At 41.0% G+C, this 25,407-nt stretch overlaps 1 protein-coding gene across 2 annotated transcripts in view; it reads left to right on the forward strand.

Annotated features, from left to right (window-relative positions):
* SEMA6A (semaphorin 6A) overlaps positions 1-25,407 on the forward strand; it is a 126,066-nt gene that overhangs the window by 41,770 nt on the left and 58,889 nt on the right. For both annotated transcript variants that reach the window (XM_054003044.1, XM_054003045.1), the window contains exons 2-7: positions 8,858-8,995; positions 11,342-11,459; positions 16,153-16,213; positions 17,697-17,759; positions 18,557-18,658; positions 21,434-21,524. In XM_054003044.1, coding sequence (XP_053859019.1) covers positions 8,896-8,995; positions 11,342-11,459; positions 16,153-16,213; positions 17,697-17,759; positions 18,557-18,658; positions 21,434-21,524 — 535 coding nt within the window. In that variant the 5' untranslated portion in view covers positions 8,858-8,895. The remainder of the gene's footprint in view (positions 1-8,857; positions 8,996-11,341; positions 11,460-16,152; positions 16,214-17,696; positions 17,760-18,556; positions 18,659-21,433; positions 21,525-25,407) is intronic.

The raw sequence follows: 25,407 nt of genomic DNA on the forward strand, positions 1-25,407 counted from the left end.
AGTAGTCTATTTCATGCTTTTCTTTAATACTTTTCTGTAAGGTATAGAGAGACTTGACATAATTAATTCATAAACAAATTAGGGGCTAAAATTATAAATACATATAGAGCTATTTTCTTTTTTTTTTCTTTTTTCTTTTTTTTTTTTTTTTAATCTGTCAGGGACAAACATAATTTTTCTTGAATACTTTGCCAGGTTTCCAGGAGAAAAAGCCTTTCCCTTTTTTCTGCCTATCATAACTCAGATTGCTTGTCCACACTGTGTCCTTGTGCTGAGCATCCCTGCCCAGAATATGATGCTGAGGTTTGGCCTGAATTCTCCTGCCATGACTAAACTGTTGCAGTGAGGAACAATTGGTGCACTCTGCAATGGTGACTGTCACTTTCAGGTAGTGTGTTGTCCACTGCTGGAGTTATTATCATGTAAATGGTAATAATCTTGAGTATTTGAAGTGCTACAATAGATTCCATTCACATTTTAGGGTAGGTACGTAGTTTTATGTGGTGTCAAACCACTTCATGACAAAGTTGATTAGTTGCCATTTGAAAAAATAACCTGACAAGATTTGCTATTTCTCTCCAAGGCAGGTTAATGGGTTGATTTTTGCGTAAATGGATTTAGGGGCAGAACTTGCCAAATTGCACAGCAGCTAAGCAATGTGCTCTGGTTAACAGCTGACTTAAATATGATGATTTCCATTTTCTCCTGTTTCATCACATTAAAACATGGACACTTCAATTTCAAGTGAATGGACAAATGTCCTGAGGAATACAGCTAGGGCTCGTATTTAAGTGCTTGAGTGTTTCTTGCATTAACAAAAACCAAAGAAGAGTTACTTGTGATTACACCAAGCTTTGAACAGGGGGATATTAAAATCACAGAATCATGAAATTGTTTAGGTTGGAAGGGGCCTTAAAGATTATCTACTTTCAACACCCTTGCAAGGACATCTTGCTAGATATAGACCAGGCTGCTCAAAGGACCATCCAACCTGACACTGAGCACTTCCAGCAATGGAACCTCCACAATTTCTTTGGGCAACTTATTCCAGTGCCTCAGCACCCTCCCAGTCTGAAGCAATTTCCCCTTGTCCTATCTCTACATGCCCTTCCAATGTTCATGTGGCAGCTGAGAAAATGCCTGAGGGCTGTGTCTAATTTCTAATCAGTGACATTTGTAAGTGTTGTTGTGAAAACATACCAGACTTTGTTGCTGTCCAAAAGGAGAAGATAACAAAGGAAGGACACATTTTTCTCCTATTGTCTTTGGATCACCTGCAGCTACAAAATTTTTATTCCATCTATCAGATGAGGGAATAGAAGGTGAGTTGACTGGCGCTGATATTTCCCAGGCAAAATGAGTGTTGGAGAGAGTAATGGTGTTGCTGGTAGTGTAGCTGTTTTCTATTAAGCATGCCGAGATGAAACAGCAAAGTATATATTAGAGATGGTGTTCTCTCCTTTCAAAAGGCAGTGATTGCTACATTTAGCTCTCATATCAATTCAGAATCTTGACAGAGTTTTGAAGTCCCACAAATAATCAATAGAGCTATTTTTATCTCTTAAATGAGTGAGACTTTTAAAAATAAGAAAGACGTCTTTGTAATGACTGACCAAGCTGTTCCAGAGTTAGGTCTATTGCTCTATATGATTGGGGGTGTTGAGTGAAACGAGTTATTTAGGCATTGCCTTTGTTCCATTCTGCAGGTTTATAACCCCAAAATAAAATTGCAAATGTTTCTGGCAGTCATCCTCCAGGCACAGATGGCTTTCCTCCCAGTTTTGGCAAGCTTGATTTCAGTATAAAACTGAGCAATTATTAGAAAGTGAAATATTGCATGATATAATATCACTACCATCACCACCAACATCATGACAAATGGAGCATTTGTTATTTCAGAGCCATGTGAGAGAGTGCCACTGCATTGCATTACCCCTTCCTTTAAAAGCTGTACCTGTGCTGCTGCTGGTGATGCATAGATAGAGGCATCTTGCTAGAGCAGATGCTTTAGCAAGGAACTGTGGCCATTTTCTCATTTGCGTTGGCTCTATATTTCAATGCAAATGTCACTGAACAGGTGGCTGATGAGGCCCCTGTGGACTGTTTACAGTAAAGGTTACAACCAAAATCGATAGGCCTGAGACGCTTCTAATTCCATCTGGAGATGTTCATCTTCCTTCTGACTGTTTCCCCTCTGAACAGCAGCATCCTATTAACACTGCAGTCATCAGAGATGTCTCACTCAAGTCAGAAGAGAGTTTCTTCTATTTAGGCCTCCATTTGTTCATTACATTTTCTTTTTGCACAGCAGTGGAGGGAGCAGCAACATGGATCTTTACAGGACAGGTTGCCAGCATTAAGCATGCTGAGTTTTACCTACTGACTTGACACCTGCTACTCCCATTTGACAGGCTGAGGCTCATCACTGCTGCCTGGGGGTTGTCCAGATCTTTTTGGTTTATCACTTACTGAGACAGGAGGTAGTGATGCCACATATCATAGGTGACATTATTGTGCAAGGTATGGCCTTGTAAAGGTGCAAATGAGAGGAGACAAAAGTTGGTATAGACTCAAGTTTGCATAAACCTGAACAAAAAAAGCAATTACCCCTGAAACTTGCTTGAAAAGACTTTGTATTTAGGCAGAAATTTTATTTTAGATTAATTTTTGCAAGACTTTGTGAGAAAATCTGCATGGCCCATGTATCTGTGTTTCATTAAGCTAGTAATGAAGTTCATATTATTCTTTTTAATGAAAGTAGGTACTGTTGCTTACTATATGAGGCAAAATTGCTCTTATTGGTGTATTTCCCTTGGGCCTGATCGTCATACCTGGCATGCAGCCCACAGCAGCTGGGCAATGAGTAAGCAGTACTGAATCCAATTTAAATGCTAGTAAAGTGTGTATAGCAGAGGGCACCCATGCAGTCCTCTTATAGTCAGGGAGAACTTTTTGATATGCACAAATGAGAGAGAGTGGTGCTTCATACAGATAATTTAGGGTCCACAGTGTTGCCAGAAAGATGTGGGCTTGCCTTGGGCACTGCCTCTCTCCCCTCACCAGTGTTCAGGAGCAAACCCCTTGTTACCATGAGATCTGAAGGAGTACAGGTGATTACCCCAATGTCTTTATGCTCCAGTCTCTCTGGCATAAGGGCCAGCTACCTGGAGTGCAAGAGTGCTTTTTTGGCCACATGAAATGTATGGCCAGCTGTAGAGACAACAGGAGCAGAACAGGAGAGGAAAGATGAATGATGGCTGTACCATCAGTCATGAAAAGATGTTGGAAGTTGGGAGTGATGATGGGCATGGAGCTGGCATTGAGTCTCTGCAGCCACCTGCACCACCATTCAGGTGACTGAACAGCAATTGGGAGAGAAAGGACAGCATGGCTGAAAAAGCTGTCCATCCCAGGCAGTGCCCTGCCATTGCCAATTCAGTTGCAGTGTCTGGCACTCCTTGCTGCGTCTTGCTGATAGCCACTTGTGTCTCATCTCTCCTAAGCTTCCCAAGCACCCGCTGAGCTTCTGTTCACTCACATCTGTCTGATCCCCTTGGCACCACTCAGACCAGGCATTTTGCATGAGCCCTTCTGCTGCCTGGTGCAGCCATGCAAGGTGGCTGAGCAGCAGCTAACACACCACACCGCCAGCATCGACAGAAGATACTCTTCTGAACGGCTCTGCTGGTACCAGCCTAACTTTCCTCATTCTCTGGGAGCTGCAGCCTTCAGGTTGTATTCCTCTCTTTTGTTTTTGTTGTTACATTATTCCTAATTCCTTCCTCTGACTTGCACAGAACTCATCTTTCACTTTGTAGAAACTGTGAATTTAAAAGGGTAAATAGCAGTGGCAGTGTTTTCCACTCAGAGATTTCCAAAGGAAAATTAGCCAAATTTAAATTTAGCCAAAAGAGTTGAAGGATGTTTGCCAATATCTCATGGCAAATCTGTACCATAGCAGAGAACAGCAGGCAGGTTGGCCAACTGGTTATGCTGTGCTACTGATCTACATGTGCTGTGCAGATCAATATATGCTTTTTATGTAAGGGCAGAGCTTCCTCTGTGAGTGTCTTTTGATGAGACACTGGAGTAGGACTTGGGCTCCTAAATCATCTGTGTGCCTTTAAAACTCTTACCACAGAAAAATCTCTAATCTTTTAACCTGTTATGAAATTCAATTCAGTTTCTTCTCTGCTTTTTAATGGTATTTTTGCTTTTGCCGGTTATAATTGTAAGGGCTATTTGCCGAGTATTTCCAGGACCAGTTCATGTAGGCTGCTGCTTTCCCTGTTGTGCATTTTTTCCTTATACAGTAGTTCAAATTCATCTGGCTTTACTTTTTAGTTTCCGCAATGTTTGGTTAAATTCTGTTTCTTCTTGCTGGACTGTCTTTTTGAAGAATAAATTATTTCTACATATTTGTAGAAATGAAAGAGTTTGTTGAAGACAGTCACAGGTTTTTAGGGCCAGTAATTTTTCTGGCCTTGCTTCATGCATAACACAGACCATGGAATTTTGTCTGGTGATTCTTACATTAAGCTTAGTAATTTGTGGATTGAAGTGCAGCTGTTGTGTAGGAACACAACCCATTGTGGTAGAAAGAAGTTTTGTAATAAATGAATAGAACAAGATCTATTCATTATAGAGCAGTCTTACTGTGCCATGGGAAAATTCTGACATGGTTGCATACTTTAATTTTTCTTGAAGTTACACTGGGATTAGTTGAATGAACAGTGAGGTTGAAGCAACAAAATGGGAGGTTTTCTAACACAGAAGAACATCCCTTTCATTAGAGATGTGCCTTTGCAGTCATTGCTGTTGCTATTGAATTTGTTCTCAGGATTGAATCTGCCCTCACACTTTTATGGAGTCTATCAGGAAGTTTGCTTTTCCATTCAGATTTTTCATTGGATTGTGTAACCCTTCTGGAACAAACAAGCTGTAGATAAAATAACCTGCCTACCAGGGTATTGTGGCGGGAGCCACATAATTATTTCCTTAGCCAAGCAGATATTCTGTATGCATTTCCACAGAGACTGCTGTAAATGCTAAAATATCAGACAGCAAAAAGCAAAGCTCATCATGGTGACTTCTTGTTGGCTTGAATAGCCATGGATAGCCATTGTGGAAAGAACTTGGCAAAGTAAAATTAGACTTTTCTCCTTGTTTTGCAATGATTTTTACTTTCTTGGCTTCAGAAACTCCTTCATGCCAACAGCATGAATTTTACAAAAGTAAATGATCTTATGTCGAGTATGTATATGTGGGTGGTAATTTATATGTGTATGTGTATATGTATATGTATATGTATATGTATGTATATGTATACATAGGCTTCGACTAAGTAAAAATAACAGTAATAGCAACTATCTTGTATCCAAACATCCTACTTAGAAGTGATTCATCTTTGGGCTAAAGTGTACAAACAGAGAAACCAATTTCACCTTAGAAGACAAAACTTTGATTTCTATATACATTAAGAGATCATGTGGTTTGTTTATATTTAATTATAATGTAACAAAAAGGAGGGAACACAGAAGTGGCCACAAGATGTCTTACATAGGTATTTGAAACATCAGTTTTAGAAAGTTGAATCAGAGCACCAATGTATGTTCCAAAATATTCATATATTCCTTGGTTTAGGAAAGCAAAAAGCAAATTATTTGTGGGTTTTTTAGAACCAGGTTTTGTGGGTTTTGAACCAGGAGAACTGGAGTTCTCAGATCCAGTTCTCTCACAACCAGTATCGCTTAGTGTAGGCCAGAATGAATTGCAGTTCAGATCTCTGCACGAAAGATGGAGAGCTCTTCATGGATGTTTACAAAACTTTTATTTTGAAACAGTGTTGTACTCACTTAGCATCACTGTCTAACTACTCCTCTTCATCAGACGATGTGTTCACAAGCATTTTTGAACAAAAGTAGTTTCAGCACAATTGCAAGTGAGAACATTTGCATCAATCCCAGGGGCAACAATCAATCCCAACCAGAGTGAAAATTGTCCTAAAAATGAGTGTGACCTTCTTGAATCAGCACTTTTCTGAAATTCCACTGAAACAGTATGGCTCTTTCTGCCATTGTAAGAACTGCAAAAGTGGCAATATGTTTGAATAATTACCTCTGGAAAAAAGCTGCCTTTGGATGCAATTTAGTCCTCCTCAGTGTTAATTTATTGACACAGACAATGACACATGTGTAGTTCACTTGAATTATTGACATGTCAAAGCAGATATTTTACATACACATTTTGTGAATTTGAACGACTATGTTGGCATCAGAGCAACAGAGAATTACTCTTTTTTCGTCTCTTCTCCCTCTTTTCTTCTCCAGAAGAATCCCCTTAAAAACAAGAGAGAATTTCATATGCTTATAAACCTATCAATCTATGTCAGTTCATTTGTCAATTTGGTTTTTTTCCCACGTAAAAGAAAGCAGATCTGGCCCAATAGCATGTGCATGAAATCAAAAAGTAAGCATGCTGGGCCTTGTTCATTTTCCTGGAAGCTGTCCCCCACACAGATTTCCTGGAAGCTGTCTCCCACACTGTACGGAGCAGTACACAAGTCTGAATGAGAAGTAGAGGCTGATGGTGCAGAATCACCCAAGGGGCAAGTTTTTTAGGCTCTAAAGGGGAGTGGCAGAGCTGTGTCTGCAGTACTGCAGTGCTTTCCTCACAGCACATACGTTGTTAGATGGTGGATTTTGTGATGATAGGGAGTAACAGAAAGCAGCTATTCTTATGCTCTGGAGTCTCACTGTGAACCAAGTGTTTGGATTGTTAGCCTGCAGACTGATACTGTAGATTAATACAGTATAAGTGGAAGAATTGGGTTGCTTCCTAAGTTCTTCCCATTAAACTGCTGTTCCTCATGTACATTTCAGAAAAGATTTGTACATTGGATTGTAGCAATTTCAAGGAGAAAGTAATTTCAATCAGTTTGTGTAGTAAGGAATTTCGTTTTGCCGTTTTGCTGTGTACTTAGAAGGGCAAAATTTTTAACCCAGCAAAGTGACATTTTGAAAAATTGCATAAAGGAATTAGCCCCTTTAATGTGTATGTATCCCTTTAGAGGGAAACTGTTTTTCCAAACCTACTATTTACTTCTGCTGCTTATTTCTTTGGGCATTCCAAAGGGCCCCAAATGACAAGAAGTAGAAAGAAACAGGTTCTACCCCAGAGAGCTAACACTCAAGAGAAAATGCAAGAGGTGACAAGAAAGACAAATGGAGGAAATGCATAAAGAAAGTGTCTGCAGGCAGATATAGCTGTGTCAGTAATCATACAGAGCTATGATTACTAACCAGTGCTAGATGGAAAAACTTCTACTGGGGCTTGTATGGACTATCTTTTAGTATGCATTCTCCTATAAGTTATAATAGACAGGCAGTGTCTGCATTGTATTGCATTTATTCTTGCTATTTTTGTCCTTCACTATCTATCTGAAACTTTGTTCAGTTGTCAGTCACTGCCTTACATTTTTTTTTCCTATTTTTGGTCTAACTTGGTCTCTCAGTTATTTTGTTAATGGAAATAGAGAATCAGCCAAAATTCCAATTTTTGTGTTGAAATAATAATAGACTAAGGCAGAGAGTGTAATAAATCAGCAGTCCTTATGGACTCTATCACCCTGCAACAGATCCCCCACTCCAAACCATTTATAGCAACTGAAATTTTATTTAAAAGCAAATATCTGATGAGGCAAATTAATTAATATGACATTTTTCTATTGCTTAGAAAATAAGGAATCCAATGTTTAAGACTTGCTAATGCTTTTTTTGGCATCAAGAAAGGAGGCACAGGTATCTAATATTAAAGAGTGCTGCAGAAAGGCAAGTTAGCACTTTATTTGCCAAATTAAGTTTCAAAGACTATGTAGGTTATGAAGTTTGACTTTCTGCCCATAAATCTTGAATGACTGACAGACCACTGTAAAATAGCTTTGTTCAAAAGGAATCTTTGGCAGGCAGCATCAAAGGTTTGAAACTCTGGAAGGAATGAAAAGAAAACCTCACTTTTGCACTGTTTCCCCTACAGATCAATGTCTCTGTGAAATTTGACTGGGAATTATGAAGTATTTACTGTATTATGTGCTGGTTTATTTCACTGTATCCAAAGGCCCCAGTGGTTTCTTTTATCTCAAATATTTAGCGATATTTTTGTACATGAAATCTGAATGAATGAATGAATGAATGAATGAATGAATGAATGAATGAATGAATGAATGCATCAGTGGAACACGGGGAAAAAATTACTGGATTTAGACAGTTCTTTTCTTCCTTATCTTATCATAAGTTGGAGTATTCTTTTTACGACACCTAGATTTATGGGCACATATTTTTATGGTAAAGCCCAATGGCATGTTCTGAATGCTCCATCTAGCTCTCTCAGTGTTTCTTCACTTGATTCACAACTCTGCAGGGTATGAATCAGCCCTGCAGTATAATTCTTAATCTCTTTTTAACTAGAATAAAGTAGCATGAGGTTTTTTTTTAAATTTATGGTGTGTATCATCATGTCATCATCTAATTAGGTAAACCAAAGAAGGGGAAAATAAAATATTTTTTGGAAACATTTCTTTTCAGCCATCGATCAGTGCAGGAGATGAAGTGTCTTTATTACATATAAGCATCAGAGGCAGAAAATTTTTTGTAACACACAGGTCCTTAAGTCTATCCTCAAGGAAGATATTGCCCTGCTAAGGCATGACCAGAAGAATAACTGGCTTTGCAGGGCAGTTTCTGGTAGAAACACAGCACCTCCTCAGGTATAGTGAGAGGCCTGAGGAGAAAATCTTCCTATCTTTTCACAGGCTCTTTAAAGCTCTGAAGGTGCTTAAACTCTTGTTTGTCTTCCACAGGGTGAAGTGAAGAAGTGAAGCCTCACAGCTGAACTACTATGAGGTCAGAAGCCTTGCTGCTATATTTCACACTGCTACACTTTGCTGGGGCTGGTTTCCCAGAAGATTCTGAGCCTATCAGTATTTCGCATGGCAACTGTAAGTATAAGGGGCCAGAGGACTTAATGTAGTACTTATCAGGGGACTTCAAATCAACACTACTTAAATACAGTTGCAGTGGATAAAGTTGTTTTTTCTTGATTTCTCCCATATCAGCCAATTTACATTGTTGGGTACTAATATAGGAACAGGACTTTTTCACATAGTCTTATTATTTGTTAATCTAATACAAGTAATTGAACTTCTTTAAGCTCAAATGGATTCTGCTTGACCATTAGGCACTTTTTTCCTAAGATGGAATTGAAGAAGCTAAAAACCAAGTCAAGGCAAAAAATCTTGTATGACAGAAGGTCTCTCCTTTCTTACCAGTAGAGATTGGCAAACTCTCCAAAATCTAATGTAACACCAACAGCTGCATACTGAGATCTGCTGGCTAAACAGGTGGAGAGCTTTCTGTGTATCTTATAGTGGACATCAGGCTTGACTTAACTGATTCTTTCACATATGCCTCATCTCAATTGTGATAATGGCAATGAAATTTCTTCAAACTCCCAAAGTTTCAGATGTTTACAATGAAGTCTTTAGCATCTGGGCCCCTAAAAGTGTGCCAGGGAGTAGCAAGTCAGCCAAGAGCAGTCTTGTGTTCAATTCTTTTTTTGTTCAGGAATTTGGTTTTAAAATTGTCCATGCATACTGTGCTTTGCAATGGCCTTAAAACTTACCCAAAAACTTATCTTGTCTTTTATTCTGAAAGACAAGACTCCAGGACACACCTGATGTACTGCAAATGCTAATAGACCTCTGTGATACAACAACAGGGAAGAGCTGCTCTGAAGCAACCCCAGGTGAAACATGGCTAGTGTGGCCACTTCAGCACCAACATTTTCACCCTCCAGAAGGGCAGTGCTAATCATTCCTGGAAAAATTTGCTAGGCTTGATGCTTTTGGAGAAATAGAACATGGGCTAATTTTTCCTCTGCAGCATGGCATGCTGAAAGTGGACATGAATGCCCCTAGTTTGTTCTAGATCCATGAATTACAGAGGAAACAGTACTGAGCAGAAAAGAGCCTGACAATAAAACTTGGCATTTTGCATGTAGGACATGATCAGAAGGATTAAGCTTCTGAATGTAAATCCTGCCTGGTGTCTTAATTTATTTCTTAGAGTTCTCAGCACCTGATTTGGTGAGTAGTTCCTTTTTCTATCCAGTTTTATCACCAGACTTTGTGGCACATGACACTTTGAGGTGCTCTGCTGAAGCCATGCTGTGAACCAATATTTTGACCAAGGTTAACAGGTAGTATGCTTTTAGAAGACAATAGCTGAGAATACTAAAGCAGCAGATGAGTTTCTGAAGACATAGACTCCCCCAAAGAGCTGCAGTTTTCTGGGAAAGCATATTAATGGGGAAAAACCATAGCTAGCTGCTAGTCAGCTCTGTATAACATTCACTGCTGTGATAATGCTCATCAGAGGATTATCCTCCTCCTGTCTTCTGTCATTTTATTTACTTAATTAGCTCCTTGTTTGTGATACACATGAATGTGAACTGGCCCTTGATCAGAAGTGTTCACTATTGTTAGGTTGTACACCCGTCTGAGGAGCAGTGGAACACTCTGTGTGTGCTGAGTTCTCACCCCAAAAAAATAATGGGAATAGGCAATAATAGTCTTGCTGACTAGTAGAACTGGAGGGGGAGAAGCTGACCTGTTGATAGCATAAGCTCAGAGTAGGGATTCCAGTCAGTATTGCTGCCAGTGGCCAGAAGGACTGGAATATCAGACTGGTTGCCAAAATAATGTGCAGTGACTTTCACTTCATGAAGTTCAAGTGGTGATTTCCCACCATTTCTCAGAAAACCCTGCAGCTGTTCTGTGACAGCAGTTGAGTCCTGTAGGAAACCCAGGGAAGTGGCAGTTTGAACCAACAAGAGCCAAGCCTTTTGCTTTAGCCACTACCAGTCCAGTTGTTGTGGTGATTGATTGGCCACTGTATAACAGCTTCATCCTGATAGACATGCTTTAGCAGTCAGGAGCAAGCATTTAAGCTCTGCAAGCATTTAAGCTCTGCAAGCAGTGACAGAAAAACTGCAAATAAGTGCCATGTACCTGTGTGCAAAGAGTTCCAGAACAGCTTTATGCTTAAAAAAAGTCATAGTTTTTTCCTTCTACAAAGGTGGTGACTTTCTTCTTTGCAGCTGCAGACACTGTAACATTAAAGAAGTCCCTGGCTCTCTGTGTTCATGCCTTCCAGCTCCAGTCTGTGTTTCCAGGGCAGAACAGAAACCACAGGTTTTAGCTATAGCTGGGCCCCATGGTGATTCATCTTAGCACCATTTCAGTTTGTTACTCTTTTGACCCTGCTGATTTTTTTCCTTCCTACAGATACAAGACAGTATCCGGTGTTTGTGGGTCACAAACCAGGGCGGAACTCCACACAGAGGCACCGGCTGGACATCCAGCTTGTCATGGTCATGAACAGGACCCTCTATGTTGCTGCTAGGTCAGTAGCCTCCTGCTTCACCACTCCTCTCTTACTTACTGCTTTAAGAGGAGGAGGAGAAGACAAGGAATATTCTGAGATCTTCTCTGATGGACACATTATTTTTAGGATTGTCTTGCACTCAGAGAGAGTTTTGCAGCCTGTTAGTAAGACATATTAGAAACCTTGCTAGATAATCAACTGAAGTTTTGTGATGTGTTACACCTGTGCTTTAGGAATACGTGCCTCTGCCTTCCTCTGAGACCTGCAAGAGGCAAGTTGCCAGAAATATAATTTAGTTCCATGGAAAAGGAATTCCATCCTCATAATTTTATTCCACTTGTGCTCACCAGTAATGACAAATTTTAGAGAATAATTCTTCTGTGCACAGAAGTATTTTTTGATAAGAGTTATTAGAATGTAATTTTGCTGATTTAGGCATGTTTTTGATATCTTAAGACAAAAAAAAGAACTAAACATGCTTCCTCAAGGTTAATTGAATTTAGTGTCTTGACTTTTTTTGAGAGCTATGCTGTGCAGAAATGAGCACGTCTTTTTATAAAAATTGCACATAGAACCACCCATTCAGTTTGCCTAGCTGAGCTTGCACTGTCAGTCTCAGTGGGCCTACACCCATCAGACAGCTGCCAACCTGGCAGAGATCCGATATTAACACTTCACATCCCTACCTGTTGTTAGCAGAGAAGATTGATGATCTTAGAGTGGGAATTACATGAGAGATGCAGAATGAGTGCAAGATGGGTCCAGATTAGCAAGGCGGGGTGGTCCAGATTTGCAAGGGTGGGTAGTCCAGTTTAGGAGCTCTTGGACCCAGATAATGTTTGGAACCTCCCTGCAAGCTGCCTCTCAAGTAGTAGCTTGTTTCCTGCCTGTTTTCTGGTCCTCCACTGGAAAATGCACACCTTTCTGCATGTGTCACATATAACCAGGCTGTTGCTGCAGATGGGAGAAGTGGTGGGTGGGACGGCCAAGAGTGAAGGGGAACAGCTGCTGAACAGGCAGCCTCTCACCACCAGCCCTGTCTGCAAAGCCCTTGGCAGCCTCTGGGAGCTGCCTGCGTTTCTTCTCAAGCAGCCACTCCCCATCTCCTGGGTGGTCAGATGTGTCCTGTGGGGGAAAGCTGCCCGTCGATCTCCATGCGTACCACATAAATGGTAATTGCATTACACCAGCATGGTCACTGAGTGACACTTTCAGAGTCATGTCCCTGGCTGCTAGAAGAACATACCTGTTCCATTACCCTGCCATGGCATCTGCTCTGGCTAATTACAGCTTCCCAGGCTCCTTGCATACCCCATGCTGCATAAGGTCTGGGTGGCAGAGCTCAGGGCTCTCATGGCAAGACCCTGCATTGAGTCCAGGCAGAGAGCAAGTATCATTCCACAGGAGCTGCAGTGGTGGTGGTCACAGGGCACAAGGAGTGGTCAGCCCTGTGGCAAGTGGCAAAACCCTGTGCTTTGCCTGAGTTCCGAGGTATTTTTGCTGTTTTTAGTGGCATAATGAGTGGGACAGGGCAGAGGGTTGAATAGATTTGAAAGGTGGTGGCAGGATTTCCTCCTTTTCATGACTGAGCTCCCTCTGCTTTCCTTATTTGTTTTCCTTTAAATTAGGAAATTATTTGCAGTGAGGTGGGGGTGAATCCTCTTTGCAGATTTTGGTTTGCTGTTTTCATAGTTTGTTCCCAGACTGAGATTGACACAGTTAGACTGCCCAGTGCCCAAGCAACTGGCATTAGAGCAGGAAAACCCAGAGAACAGTTTTGAGATATGAAACCACTGCATGCACAAATTATATGAAGAATGCTAATATTTGGGGGATAACATGTACCAGTATGTGAATATGCATTCTTCCTCATTTGTATAAAACAACTTGCTACAATGAGAGTGCTTATATAGTCCTAGGATCTTGTGACCTACAGAAAAGAATAAAGACCTGATCTGTTTTGTACTTATACAGGCATGAAAAAAATCTTCTTACACTTTTTTTCCTTCGGTAATTCAAAACGTTTTTGACATATTCTTTCCCCACTCCATGTTACTGAATAAAGTCCTTCCTCGTCTGACAAGACTATGTGATACAAGTTGAAAATCAGAGGTAATTTTTATCTTTAAGTAGCAAACAACAGAAAATGAGTCATCCTTCAGTATCTAGTGTGAATGAAAGTTTGTAATTCAAATACAGTATTTCCTTCAAAGGCAGTAGTAAATCTAGAGATTGGAAGCAAATTTGAACACAAGCAGATGTGTTTGTCAAAGAGTTTTGTAACAAGATTCATTGAAAACTAGGGACCGGCTCTGTCATCTTTTTTCTCATGGGAAGAGTACTCCCTCCCCATCTCTCTCTCACCCACCCACACTCAGGCACACACATCCTTTTCTAAGTTTGCTGTGTTTCCTCCTCCCATTGTCTCGTGCAGTGGCAGCTTTTGTTCACATTATCTGCCACCCCTCCTGTGTGTGAACCAAACAGGCACGGAGCAGGGTATGGGATAGCTCCGTCCTTTGCAGTTACGTGTTTCCAAACCGTGCTCCTAGTGCCAAGGGTCGTGCACAGCCAGTGGCATTATTGAAATTCCCTTCCTCTACAAGATTATGCCATGGCAACAAAACTCAGTTCTGATGACTGGAGGTGGGAAAAACGGAAGCTCTAGGATTAAGTAAATTTGTGTTAGAATAACTTAATTAGCAGTAAACTGTACACATACCACAGCTAGTAGAAAGTAGGAGCTGGGAAGCAGTGAGAAAAGGAGAATGAGAACAATCCCACATTTTCTGTGATTAGGGAGCCCTCCCCCAAATCTGACAGCTCTTTCTCTCTCTACTGACACTGTCAGTAACTGTTTCATCTGTGGCATGAGAAAATGATATGTAATTTTCCTCATGCTAACGTCCTTCCAACAATCCCATAACTTAGCATCGGAGTTTCATTTGAACTGTTCCTTGAACCAGAAATTAAGTCCTCTAAAGACTGTTTTATTGAGGTAGAACTAAACAACTCTGCTCTTTATGAGTACCACTGTTGTATTTTCTATATGTCTTGTTGAAAATGAAAAAAATTGTAACCTCTGGAAAGCAAGGCTGATGAATAAAATCAAGAGCTGTGCCAGAAGAAGGGTTTTAGAGGTCCACCCGCACCTCGTTTGCAATTCAAGAGATTTTTGCCCCAATTTTATATAGCAGGAGTGATAGCAGTAAAGAGAATGCACACAACAGGGAACCATGATGTAATCTATGAAGCTGATATTGTTGATATTGTTACCTATTGCTAATTGCTGATACCAATTGCTTACAACTAATAGGTAATTTTATGCCAGAACCAGCCCTGACCACTGCTCTGTCACTGAAGTCAGGCACATAATAAATTGAAGTATTAAACCAATCTTGTAAGTAAATGACAGCTCTGGTTTTAGAATCTGGAGGAGAAGAAAACCCATCAACTCCTCGATTTGGCATCTTAAAAAGCAAACAGCTTCAAGCTCCATAGGAGGCAAATTTTCAAGGCCGGTTCCCTACCACAATGCTGCCTCTTTTCTTCACCTGAGAGAATTGTTGTTTATTTCTCTTGTAGCAGTAGTCTGTGTTTGCCTTATTTAAAGAGACTAGCACTATTTCCCCAAAACCCAATAAATATGAAGCTAACCTTGAAAGCAGGGATTTCTAAAATGGAAAGAGCCTGTATTCTGCATTCAGCAGACCCTCCAATGCTGTGGATCAAATGTCAGCTGCACAGCTTTTTGCATGTTGAAAAAAATTCAATTTTATTTCAACGAAAAATGAGATCTCAGTCCCAATTTGATGTGCTGGTTACTACAGTGTTGTGGGTTGGTGGGTTTTTTCAACTTTTGGGTTCTATAAAGAGCTGTCCTTTTTCTCAGTTTACATGGAAAAGAATGTCTAAAAATATATCTTTACCTGATTAGCTGCGTCTATTTCCTCTTTCCAAGAATAGATTGACAGCTAATTGTAGAGAGAGACAGATTCTCAGGAAAATAGGAAGTAAATGTAAGAAAAAAAGTGTGAACTTTTTTCAGATAAATATTTTACAGTTTAGTTTGGCCAGCAGTGTGTGAAGAGAAGAATAATTTCTAGGAATAGTTTTGTGTCTGTCAGCCTTTTGTCTACCATGTTGTCAATCAAATTGTAACAGCTAAGGTGAAACACATAGAGAGGAGAGGGAGAGGGAGAGGAGAGGGAGAGGAGAGGAAGAGGAGAGGAAGAGGAGAGGAGAGGGAAAGGTTAACCTCTTTTTAACAGTTAATGGCTAAATGTGGCACAGTGACATCTAGCCCAGGAATCTGGCAAAGGGTGCCTAAAAGTTATTGCAGCTGATTTCAGGATACAGAGAAACATCTGCATGCTAGATTGTGGCATCTGCTTTAGGACTGATAGAGCAGAAATCATGTGAGACTCATCTACTTTCCCAAAGCTCATTTGTTCAAATAATTGCTTTTGGCAAGAATCTTGCTTTGAAGTTTTGTAGTGCTTTTTTTTTTCTTAATGGGAAGGCAAACAGTTTATATGTGAAAATGCTTTTGTGGGAGAAGCAGGAGATGCTGCCAGTAATGTTTTCTGGTAAGACCTCTGATTTTTTTTTTTACTGGATTATGGATTACCTTGTGATAGATAGCTCTCTTATAGAAAATGAACTGTCTGACTGCTCCATTTGACTTCGTATTCTTTGCTTTTGTTTACAGGGACCATATTTATACTGTTGATATGGACACATCACATACAGAAGAAATTTATTTTAGCAAAGTAAGTAGCTTTTATCATCACCAGAAACCAAGGACACTAGAACAAGCTTCAAATAAATAGGATGATAACATTGTTTTAAAGAACTTGCCAGCACTGCTGTAAAACTGTAATAAGCAAGTAAGATGGCATTGCTAATCATATTTGCGGAGAGCTAGGATAGCAGTTGTGTCCTCTGTGAATTCTGATGAGTGGTTTTGCTGGGCTGATAGGCAATCTGTACCAAAACATGGTAAGGTCCCAATGGAACATCTTTCAAACATCTATTCATTTATATGCAGCAGTTTTCTATAACAGCTATACTATCCCAATTAAGTTTACTGAAACTTTCATTATAAGAAGCATCTTACATATTTTGACGTGCATAAATTTTTTTCACTTGTGCAAGAACTGACTAAATAAAATCTTACTATAATGTTACTTCGTAGATGTATTCACATTATCTCCATGGGAAGTTACATTCAAAGAAATGCGTTGTCTGTGTTACTGCATTGTATATTAACATGAACATACTGAAAATAATCACCCTTCAGCTCTTTTGCATTGCATTCATGTTGTGTAACATATGTTAAACACAGCCTTGGTCTGACAGAAGATCATAAAAATTTGAACATTGGATGAATTCCACTGGAGGAGGGGACACTGCTTCATTATAACTATGAATGATACTGAAAATGAACTTTTTCACTCGTCAAAGAGTGAGGGCACAAGCTTATCATGGAAATGAACATGCATGGTTACTCTTGCAGCTTGGACACCTGCATGAATGCACAGTGCCTCAGTTTACTGATCAGGAATGCTGTCAGAACTATCATGGCAAAAATGTCTAGGGTGATGCCGTCTTAGGCCATGTTATTTTAAACAAAGTTTTATTATAATTAATAAGGGTTCCACATTTGACCATTTTTGAAACTCATCTCAAAAAAGAAAAAAACTGGCTGAGATTTAGATGTGAATCTTCTGGAGGAAGAGTGCTAGCAGATAAAGTCAGCAGTGTTTTGACAGGTGAAAAACTCTTGGAACTTGTTAGCTAAACTGAAGTGGTAAGAATTACCTGAATTTTATTTCTTTCCAGATAAAAAATGTTGTCTTTGAAAATATGCATTTCATTTAGAATCCAGTGAAGGTTCATAGTCCATAAATTATAATTCTGATTTGTAGAGCAATATAAATTAAAAGAAGAGAACATTACTACTTTTAAGTACACATTTTTCAAAATTGGTTTATTGTTGAATTCTGTTAGTTTAGGCTTTAAAGAAAGAGGAATGGATTTCCAGTCTCATGAATTGGAGGGAAAACAAAGTTAAATGAACAATCCACATCACTAAACTTTCATGGTTGCAATGAATTAATCATGGAGAAAGAGTGCAGAAAACTTTCAATGAATGTATGTTCAAAAGCTAGTTTCCCCTATGGGACTTCTACTTCTGAAATCAAAAGTGAAAAACCTCTGAGTTCTAATTGATTTCTTTATTTATTCTTGCAGAAATTGACATGGAAATCTAGACAAGCTGATGTAGACACATGCAGAATGAAGGGAAAACATAAGGTAAGCAATTTTCATTTCCTCTGCAACTGCCACTTTAGTTTAGTTGCATCACTATTATTTCAGGCTGCTGTCTGTGATGTGGGATGTATCGTGTCATTCACTTCTTACCAGTAACTGCTTTTTCCATCAACTTACTGAAGGCTTTAATTTGCAAAAACAGTTCACTTTGAATGTGATAAAATATTAGGACAGAAGCCACATCAATATCCTGAAATATTTAAGGTATTGAACAGGTCACAACACTTAGTTTACCAGTTTTGCTTACCATTGCTTCAAAAGCCAAGTGCTGCTGTCCATCCCCTTCTGGGAATTTATTGAGAAGTTCAGGTACAGCATCAGAAACATGAATGTGGGGCTGTAGAAGGTCTGTTTCTCATACCAGTTTCACCCTCCTGTAACCTATGACTGGCTCAAGTATTATCATAATTAGATGCCGACTCTTTGATTCTTTACACCTACGTCCCCTTCTAGTTACAGGAGCTTTATGCCAGTACATTGTAGTGGTGATGTCACTGTCTGACAGCAGCACAGGTGACAAAATCACATTTTTCACTCTTCAGGAAAGCAACAGTTTTCAAACAAAATTCACCTTTGTCAACAACAGCAAACTACAAGCTACAATATGAATGCTGTATCTTCAGCTCTTTGTAATTTTTAAATCACTAGAATATAAATTAATTACAAATTGCTCATTGTCAGTTAAACATAGTCAAAATAAGGACAGAGTATCACAGCGGGTGATGAAAACAGATACTCAAAATGCAGTAGTTGAAATAGTTTTTATTATTTTTCTTCAGGATGAATGTCATAACTTTATTAAGGTTCTCCTAAAAAGAAACGAGGATACATTGTTTATCTGTGGAACAAATGCATTCAACCCTTCTTGCAGGAACTACAAGGTATGTAATCTGTTTGTAGAATTTCACTTATGCTTTGCCTTTGGTCGGATTTATTGTGACGATGTTGGCAGCAGCATGAGATTGTCCTTCAGCTCTGCACCATTCAACTCTGAAACATTTGTCCTGACTTGTTTCAGTGCTACCAAGTTCAATGCTAATTGAATTTCTGAGAAAATCTCAGACTGAGTACCTAGTTCTTTGCAACTCCTGCACATCAAGAATATTGCCACTTTGCATTACCCTCCATAGGTGCAGAGTCCTTCAGATCCCTGCTTGGGGATGTAGTCCCTCCTCAGAAAGTTTCTCAGCTTGTCACTGACACTCACATCAAGTCACAGACTAATATTGGGGATTACTTCTAAGCAGCATGTTTTAAAATTTCTGTTCTACTGTTCTCAATCACAAAACTAGTTCTTAAGATGCCTGGGGACATGGCAAGCAAAGCATGAGTTTCTTGTGAGCCTCCCAGGTAGGGATGCTGTGGAGATCCTATGGCATTGTGTACTGTGGGAATGATGGAACAGCAAATCTCCGCAAGGAACAGTACAGTAGGACAGTGATGTATTACTCACTTGCTGGGGACCCGCAAAGCCAAAACATTATCTAGAGCAATGTAGAAACTCTGCTCGTCCCTGCATACTTGACATTAATGCCCTGAAGCCAATTTATTCCTTTGGCATAGTGTATCTCAGTGGTACTCATTCCAATAGGACCCACTTACTGAAATATTTCCCATTTTCTTAGGCTTTCACCATTATATTCTGATATAACTCCCAACAGTGGATGTCTCTGGAGTAGTTTTGTAACTAATTTATTTAGGCATTTGACATCCAGACTCTGCTTTTCTAGGCACTGTTATGCCCCACAGGTAATTTCTCATCTTTTTTTTCTGGAAAAATAAAATTTTTTTATTTTAGTAATTAGTAATTTTTTTAGTTTTAGTAATGCTGCTCCTGACAAAACCACAAATGTCATTCAGGTTTTGGGTTCAGAGTTATTGTAAAAAAGCAGAATAAAGATGTTAAGATCCAGGAAAACTACTTCCCTAATGGTGTTCACTGTGACTGGTGGTCTTCCTTGATTTTTGTGTGGTGATGCTTTACCTCATTTAGCCACTATAATGGCTACAGTTTAGAAAACACAGGAGAGAAGTGCAGGGTACTATTTTCTTCCAGTCTGTGGAGGAAGAACCAAATTTGAGTAAGAATACAAGCCTGTGTCATGGTAACTGTGAGGTACAGTTAGCTAGTCTATTAACAGCTGTTTCTTTAATTTTTTCTTTCCTTACCTGCTCCTAGTATGCAATGAAGCTTCTTGATCACCAGGCTGTATTTTGTCTTCTAGTACAGTGTGTAATTTTTTATCTCTGAATGCCATTAATGAGGCTGACAAATCTCAGTCAGTCTCCTTGTGTGAAAGTTGTCTTTAGATATAATTACAGATTTCTTTGGCATCCTGATGTAAGGCATATAAATGACCTCCCCACCCATACTCTAGAGTTTTCATCCCCCATGATGAAGGGCTGGATAGTGATCCCTCTAGCAGTCTTCAGAAGGCCTCTGCAACACCTGCCCTGGCTTTTCCTCCATGTATTCCTTCATTATACAGAGAGAGAACTAAACATGTGCCAAACAGAAAGCAGGGCTGTCCCTCAAGCATGCCAGTGATTGTGAGGATGAGCCCAGCATGTGAAGCTTGGTGCAGGAAAAGTTACTCAGGACTCTAACTCATTTCCTCTCACTATCACTTTTCAGCCTTTGAGTAAACACAAGTAACTTTCCTCAGAGTGGATTTTGACAGGAAGAATACATGACAGAAAACGAATGATCACAAATCATCCACCTGGACTTGGAAACTTTAACATACAAATTAAAAGTTTATTTAAGTTGATGGTGCTGTGTGGGTTATTTCTCATGCTCTGTGAATCTTTACTGTATGTGATCTATACAGTATGAGCTGGACAAATTGCCTGAATATGGTACAAATGTTCTTATTCCCAAAATACTGTAGTATAAGCATCTTAAATAGGTAAGAGATGTATACAATTCTCCCTTAGCTCACCAAACCTTCCTGAACTTCATGTAAAGTCAATCTGTATATTTGTATCATTATCAATGCCCAGGGTGAATTTATTTCCCAGGAGTTACATATAAGCCTCAGAATTTACAATTACAATTTACAGATTAATTCTTGCCTGATGGTAAGAGGATTCTCTGTGACACAGATTCAACCAGTATAGTAAAACTTGAAGAGCATCTTTCTGAATATGCAAATCAAGGAAGAGAGCACCACTGTTGAGACTAGAGCAGAAGGACTTCTGGACTTGGGGAAGAAAAATGTACACAGAGATAATTGTTCTAGTGTTGTTTCTTCTAAATGCTGTGGTTTGCAGTGTTATCTGTGTATAAGAGTGCTTCTGTTGGGTCACTGGCAAGGATAAATTTAGGAGCCTTGCCAGAACCCCAGACCGCATAGCATGCTACAGTTCAAAATTAAACTTGTATGCAGATAAAATATAGACTGAAGACTTTAGTAAAATGTGCCAGAGTGAGAATTATTAGCTCCAAACGAATACTTTACTTACTGGACATACTTTTTTCATGCTTATTTTATTTAATGCCATGATTTTTGTCAAGTTTTTACTTCACAGTCAGGAGTACACTTAGAGAAAGAGCCTTCTTTGCCCAGAAAAGAAACATTGTCATAAGCCTCATCCTGGATAAGAAGATTTGTTTCTTTGTTTATCTCTCTGAGGAGATCCCTTTGATTTTTCAGATGGATACCTTGGACTATCTGGAAGAGGAATTCAGCGGAATGGCCAGGTGCCCCTATGATGCAAAGCATGCCAACGTTGCATTGTTTGCAGGTAAAATGACAGAGATAAACTTTTTACTTTCTGTCCTGCAGCCCAGACTTTGTGTAACACTGTGCCCCTTGCTTGAGCCCAGAATGCCTAAATCTAAATGGTGTTAAAGGTGCCGAGCCGTGGGGGCTTTTAGCCACTCGGCACGAAGCTCGGATAGCTGGTACATCTGAGGGTCCACCAGAAGAACGGGAGGGACACTCGGGCTGCTGAAATCCTGCTCGTTTATTGAAGGGTCGCAGAAGGGGCAAACAGGGAGACAACAAAGCAGAAGGGAGGCAGATTCCGAGAGCCCCAAAGGGCGGGCTGAGGATTCTTTTACTGCGTAGGGGTAGGAGGGTTTAGCATTCGAGGGTACAATCGGGAGAAGGCTAAAGGGAGGGGAAATATAACATTAACCAGTGGGGAAAAGGGAAAGGAGTGTTCTTGGTGGAAGAACCAAAGGGAAAACGTGGAACAGAGAAGATTCTAGGCTAAGGGGCAGACTTGAACAATAACTGACAGGATAGGGGGAGGGTACAATTCTCTTACAAAAGGGGGTGGAGAACTCATACAACTGCTGTTTCCCATGGCAACCCTAGACTGACTTCCCCAACCCCTCCTCCTACATCTCCCCCGTTTTTATTTATTAAATAAGCACTTCCCAACGTTTTAAGCAACATACGTCTAAACAAAAATAAAGCAACCGAGATAATGAACATTATCAGAAAGATCCAAAAGAGTCCCTTGAGGATGATAGCAACCCACCCTGGGACACCCCATTGAGATAGTAGTTTATTCACAGGATCTACACTCGAGGTCTCAGTCTTGAGGTCATCAACTTGCTCTTGGATCCGCTGGATATTAGCTTGGATGGATGTGCTCTTTGATGCCAGATTGAAGCAGCACATTCCTTCAAAGTCCTCACAGCCGTGGCCATGGGCGAGCAGTAAGAAGTCAATAGCAGCCCTATTTTGCAGTGTGGCGTGCCTGGTGACTTCTTCGTCCGCTAGCAGGTCGGAAAGGGCAGCGGACGTGGCGTTGGCCTGCTTACTGAGCCAACACTCGAGGTGAGAAAGCTTACCGAGGGCCTTTGCTGCAGCATACCACAGTAAAAATATGGATACTGTGACTCTCTTAGTCTTTCCCCAATTGTAAATTTTTTAATCACAATTTTCGTCAAATTGGTTATAGGATCTCTTTTTGCGAGCCAATTTATTTTCATTTTTCCAATTTAAAATTTGGGTTTTGTTCGGTGTCAGTGTGGTAAGCTGCCCAAGGCTGCAGGGGCCTCCCTGGATTTGGGAGGGAATCCCCGCCCACACCCTGTCTCCTCAGATGAGAAAAACCCCCCTGGGGAGCACCCTGGGAACTGAGGAGGACCTAGATACCATGGTCGAGGTGTAATTGCACCAATTTGCTGCATGGTATCTCCGATCGTGGGGAGATACATCGTGTTTTTTTACTTCTTGGGCACCAGCCGGGTGGAGTTTAGCCATTTGATCCCAGTCTTTCTGGGAGGGCTGGTACCTAAACCTGACACAATATGTTGCCTGAGAGGAGCCCAATAGGTCCAATTCTTGGGGCTCCTGTGGTGCATGTGGCAGAATCCTCATCCACTCATCCCAGGTGTCCACAGGATTAGGTTTTTTTCCTGCATATGGATAGTCGTTTGGCGACAGGGGGACTCCTACCAGGCACGTGGATAACGGATTGTCCACACTTCCCATGGCCATGCAGAAGTTGTCCTGCTTCAAGGACTTTGCCAGCGTGACCCATATGTTTTCTCTCAGCTGTGGGACTATCCAGCTCCTGACTGGTGACAGCCAGATGATGGTGATCAGGAGCATCAGGTGTTTCAGAGGTGTCCTCAAGGCGGCAGTCATCCTTAGCGTCTTGTGATAAAAGAAAGCATAACTTGAATGATAAATTTTCCTCAGTGGTCCCTCCCCAACCTCCCCCGTTTTTATTTATTAAATAAGCACTAAATAAAATTAGAGAAAAGGGATAAGGATTGAGGGAAAGGGGAGGTTAGGGGAAAGGAAAGGGCACAGGGGGCGATGGGGTAATTGGGTACATAGAGTTCAGCGGGGGAAAATATCTTCGGGTAATCATGACACGTGTGACGATATTGGGAGGAACGGTCTTTCTTCTCCTCCTCTTCCAGGCAGTGGAAACTCCGTCCAGCGATGAGGTGTTCTCGGTGGTTTGCACCAAGGACACATTGTCTTGCTGAGCTGGCACCTCTACAAAGGGCTTGACATATTTCCCCGGAATCCATATTGGTCCTTTATCTGTAGAAACACAGGCATACCCTCTCCCCCAGGTTATTAGAGGGAAAGGGCCCTGGATAGCTTTGGATTCTGGGTCCTTTATCAAGACTGGTGGCCTCTCGGCGAGTTGCGCTCTGGTGTTATTGTGAAAATGGCGGATAATAGGAGGGTCAGGCTCCCTTTCTGAGCAGTTTAAAAAATTCAGGACATACAGGGCCTTACATAACCTTTTGGCTGGGCTCACTGTAATGTCCAGGTCATGTTGTTGTTCAAGGAGCCTTTTTAGATTTCTATGGGCCCTCTCTATTATTGCCTGTCCTGTAGGATTGTGGGGAATTCCGGTGGTATGGGAAATTCCCCACTGTTGCACAAACTCACCGAAGCGCTTTGACGCATAGCATGGGCCATTATCAGTCTTTATGTGAGATGGGACTCCCAACGTAGAGAATGCCATGAAAAGATGTTTAATGGCATCCCTGGTTTTTTCACCTGCATGGACGGAGGCAAACACTGCGCCGGAAAACGTGTCAATAGAGACATGTATGTATTTCATCCGGCCAAATGGCTCAAAGTGTGTTACATCTGTCTGCCATATCTCTAGCGCTCCCAACCCTCGGGGATTTGTCCCCGTAATGAGGGAAGGGAGAGCAAAAGATTGGCAGCTCAGGCAGGTAGAAACAATGGCTCTTGCCTGTGCTATCGAGATCTTAAATTGTCACACAAGAGCCGGGGCATTCTGATGGTAAAATGCATGGCTGAGCCGTGCTTGCCGGATTATGTCTGGTAAGGTGGTTGAAGTGGTTGCAGATATTTGTGTTGACATGGCTAGGAGGTCCGCTTTCCGATTACCCTCAGTGATCTCTCCGGGTAAATCGGTGTGTGCCCTTACGTGCATGATATGATAAGGTTGCTCTCTATGGGAAAGTAGCCAAATGAGATCAGAGAGTAAACTGTATAAATTTTTGTTTGAAACTTCTTTGAGGAGGGCACCTTCAGCCCTTTCTGCTACCCCAGCGACATAGGCCGAATCAGTGACCACATTCAGAGGCTGTTGAAATTTTTTGAATGCTCTCACGACTGCGGCAAGTTCAGCGATCTGGGGGGAACCCTCAACCAGTTGGACGTCAGACTCCCACTTCTGACTGTCCGGGTCCTTCCAAGTGATCACCGATTTGTGGGATCTGCTCGACCCATCGGTGAACACCGTGAGAGCACCTGGAATTGGTGTTTTACTCCTAAACATTCTTGGGGCCAAATGCAATGTATCCTTAAACAATTTATGCTTAGGATAGCGAACCGAAATTTGTCCGGGGAAGCTGTCCAAAGCAATGAGCAAAGTTTCATTAGTTTGCAACAACGAGTCCAATTGATCTAATGTAACAGGTAAGTAAATGCACGCAGGATCACACCCTGCGAGGGTTCGGAGGCGGTGTCGTGCCTTCATTATTAAAGTGGCTAGCAATTCTGCAGGGGTCGTGATCGTCCTAGAGGGCTGGTGTGGTAGGAAGAGCCACTCTAAGATGACCAGGGGATCAGATGCTCTGTTTTCCCACTGGAAGAGAAGTCCATGGAGGTGGGGGCACTTACCCAACACCGCGAAGTTCACGGGAAGGGTCCGGACCACACGGTGTGCC

This window comes from Vidua macroura, chromosome Z (assembly GCF_024509145.1).
Source record: "Vidua macroura isolate BioBank_ID:100142 chromosome Z, ASM2450914v1, whole genome shotgun sequence".
NCBI classification, from domain to species: domain Eukaryota; kingdom Metazoa; phylum Chordata; class Aves; order Passeriformes; family Viduidae; genus Vidua; species Vidua macroura.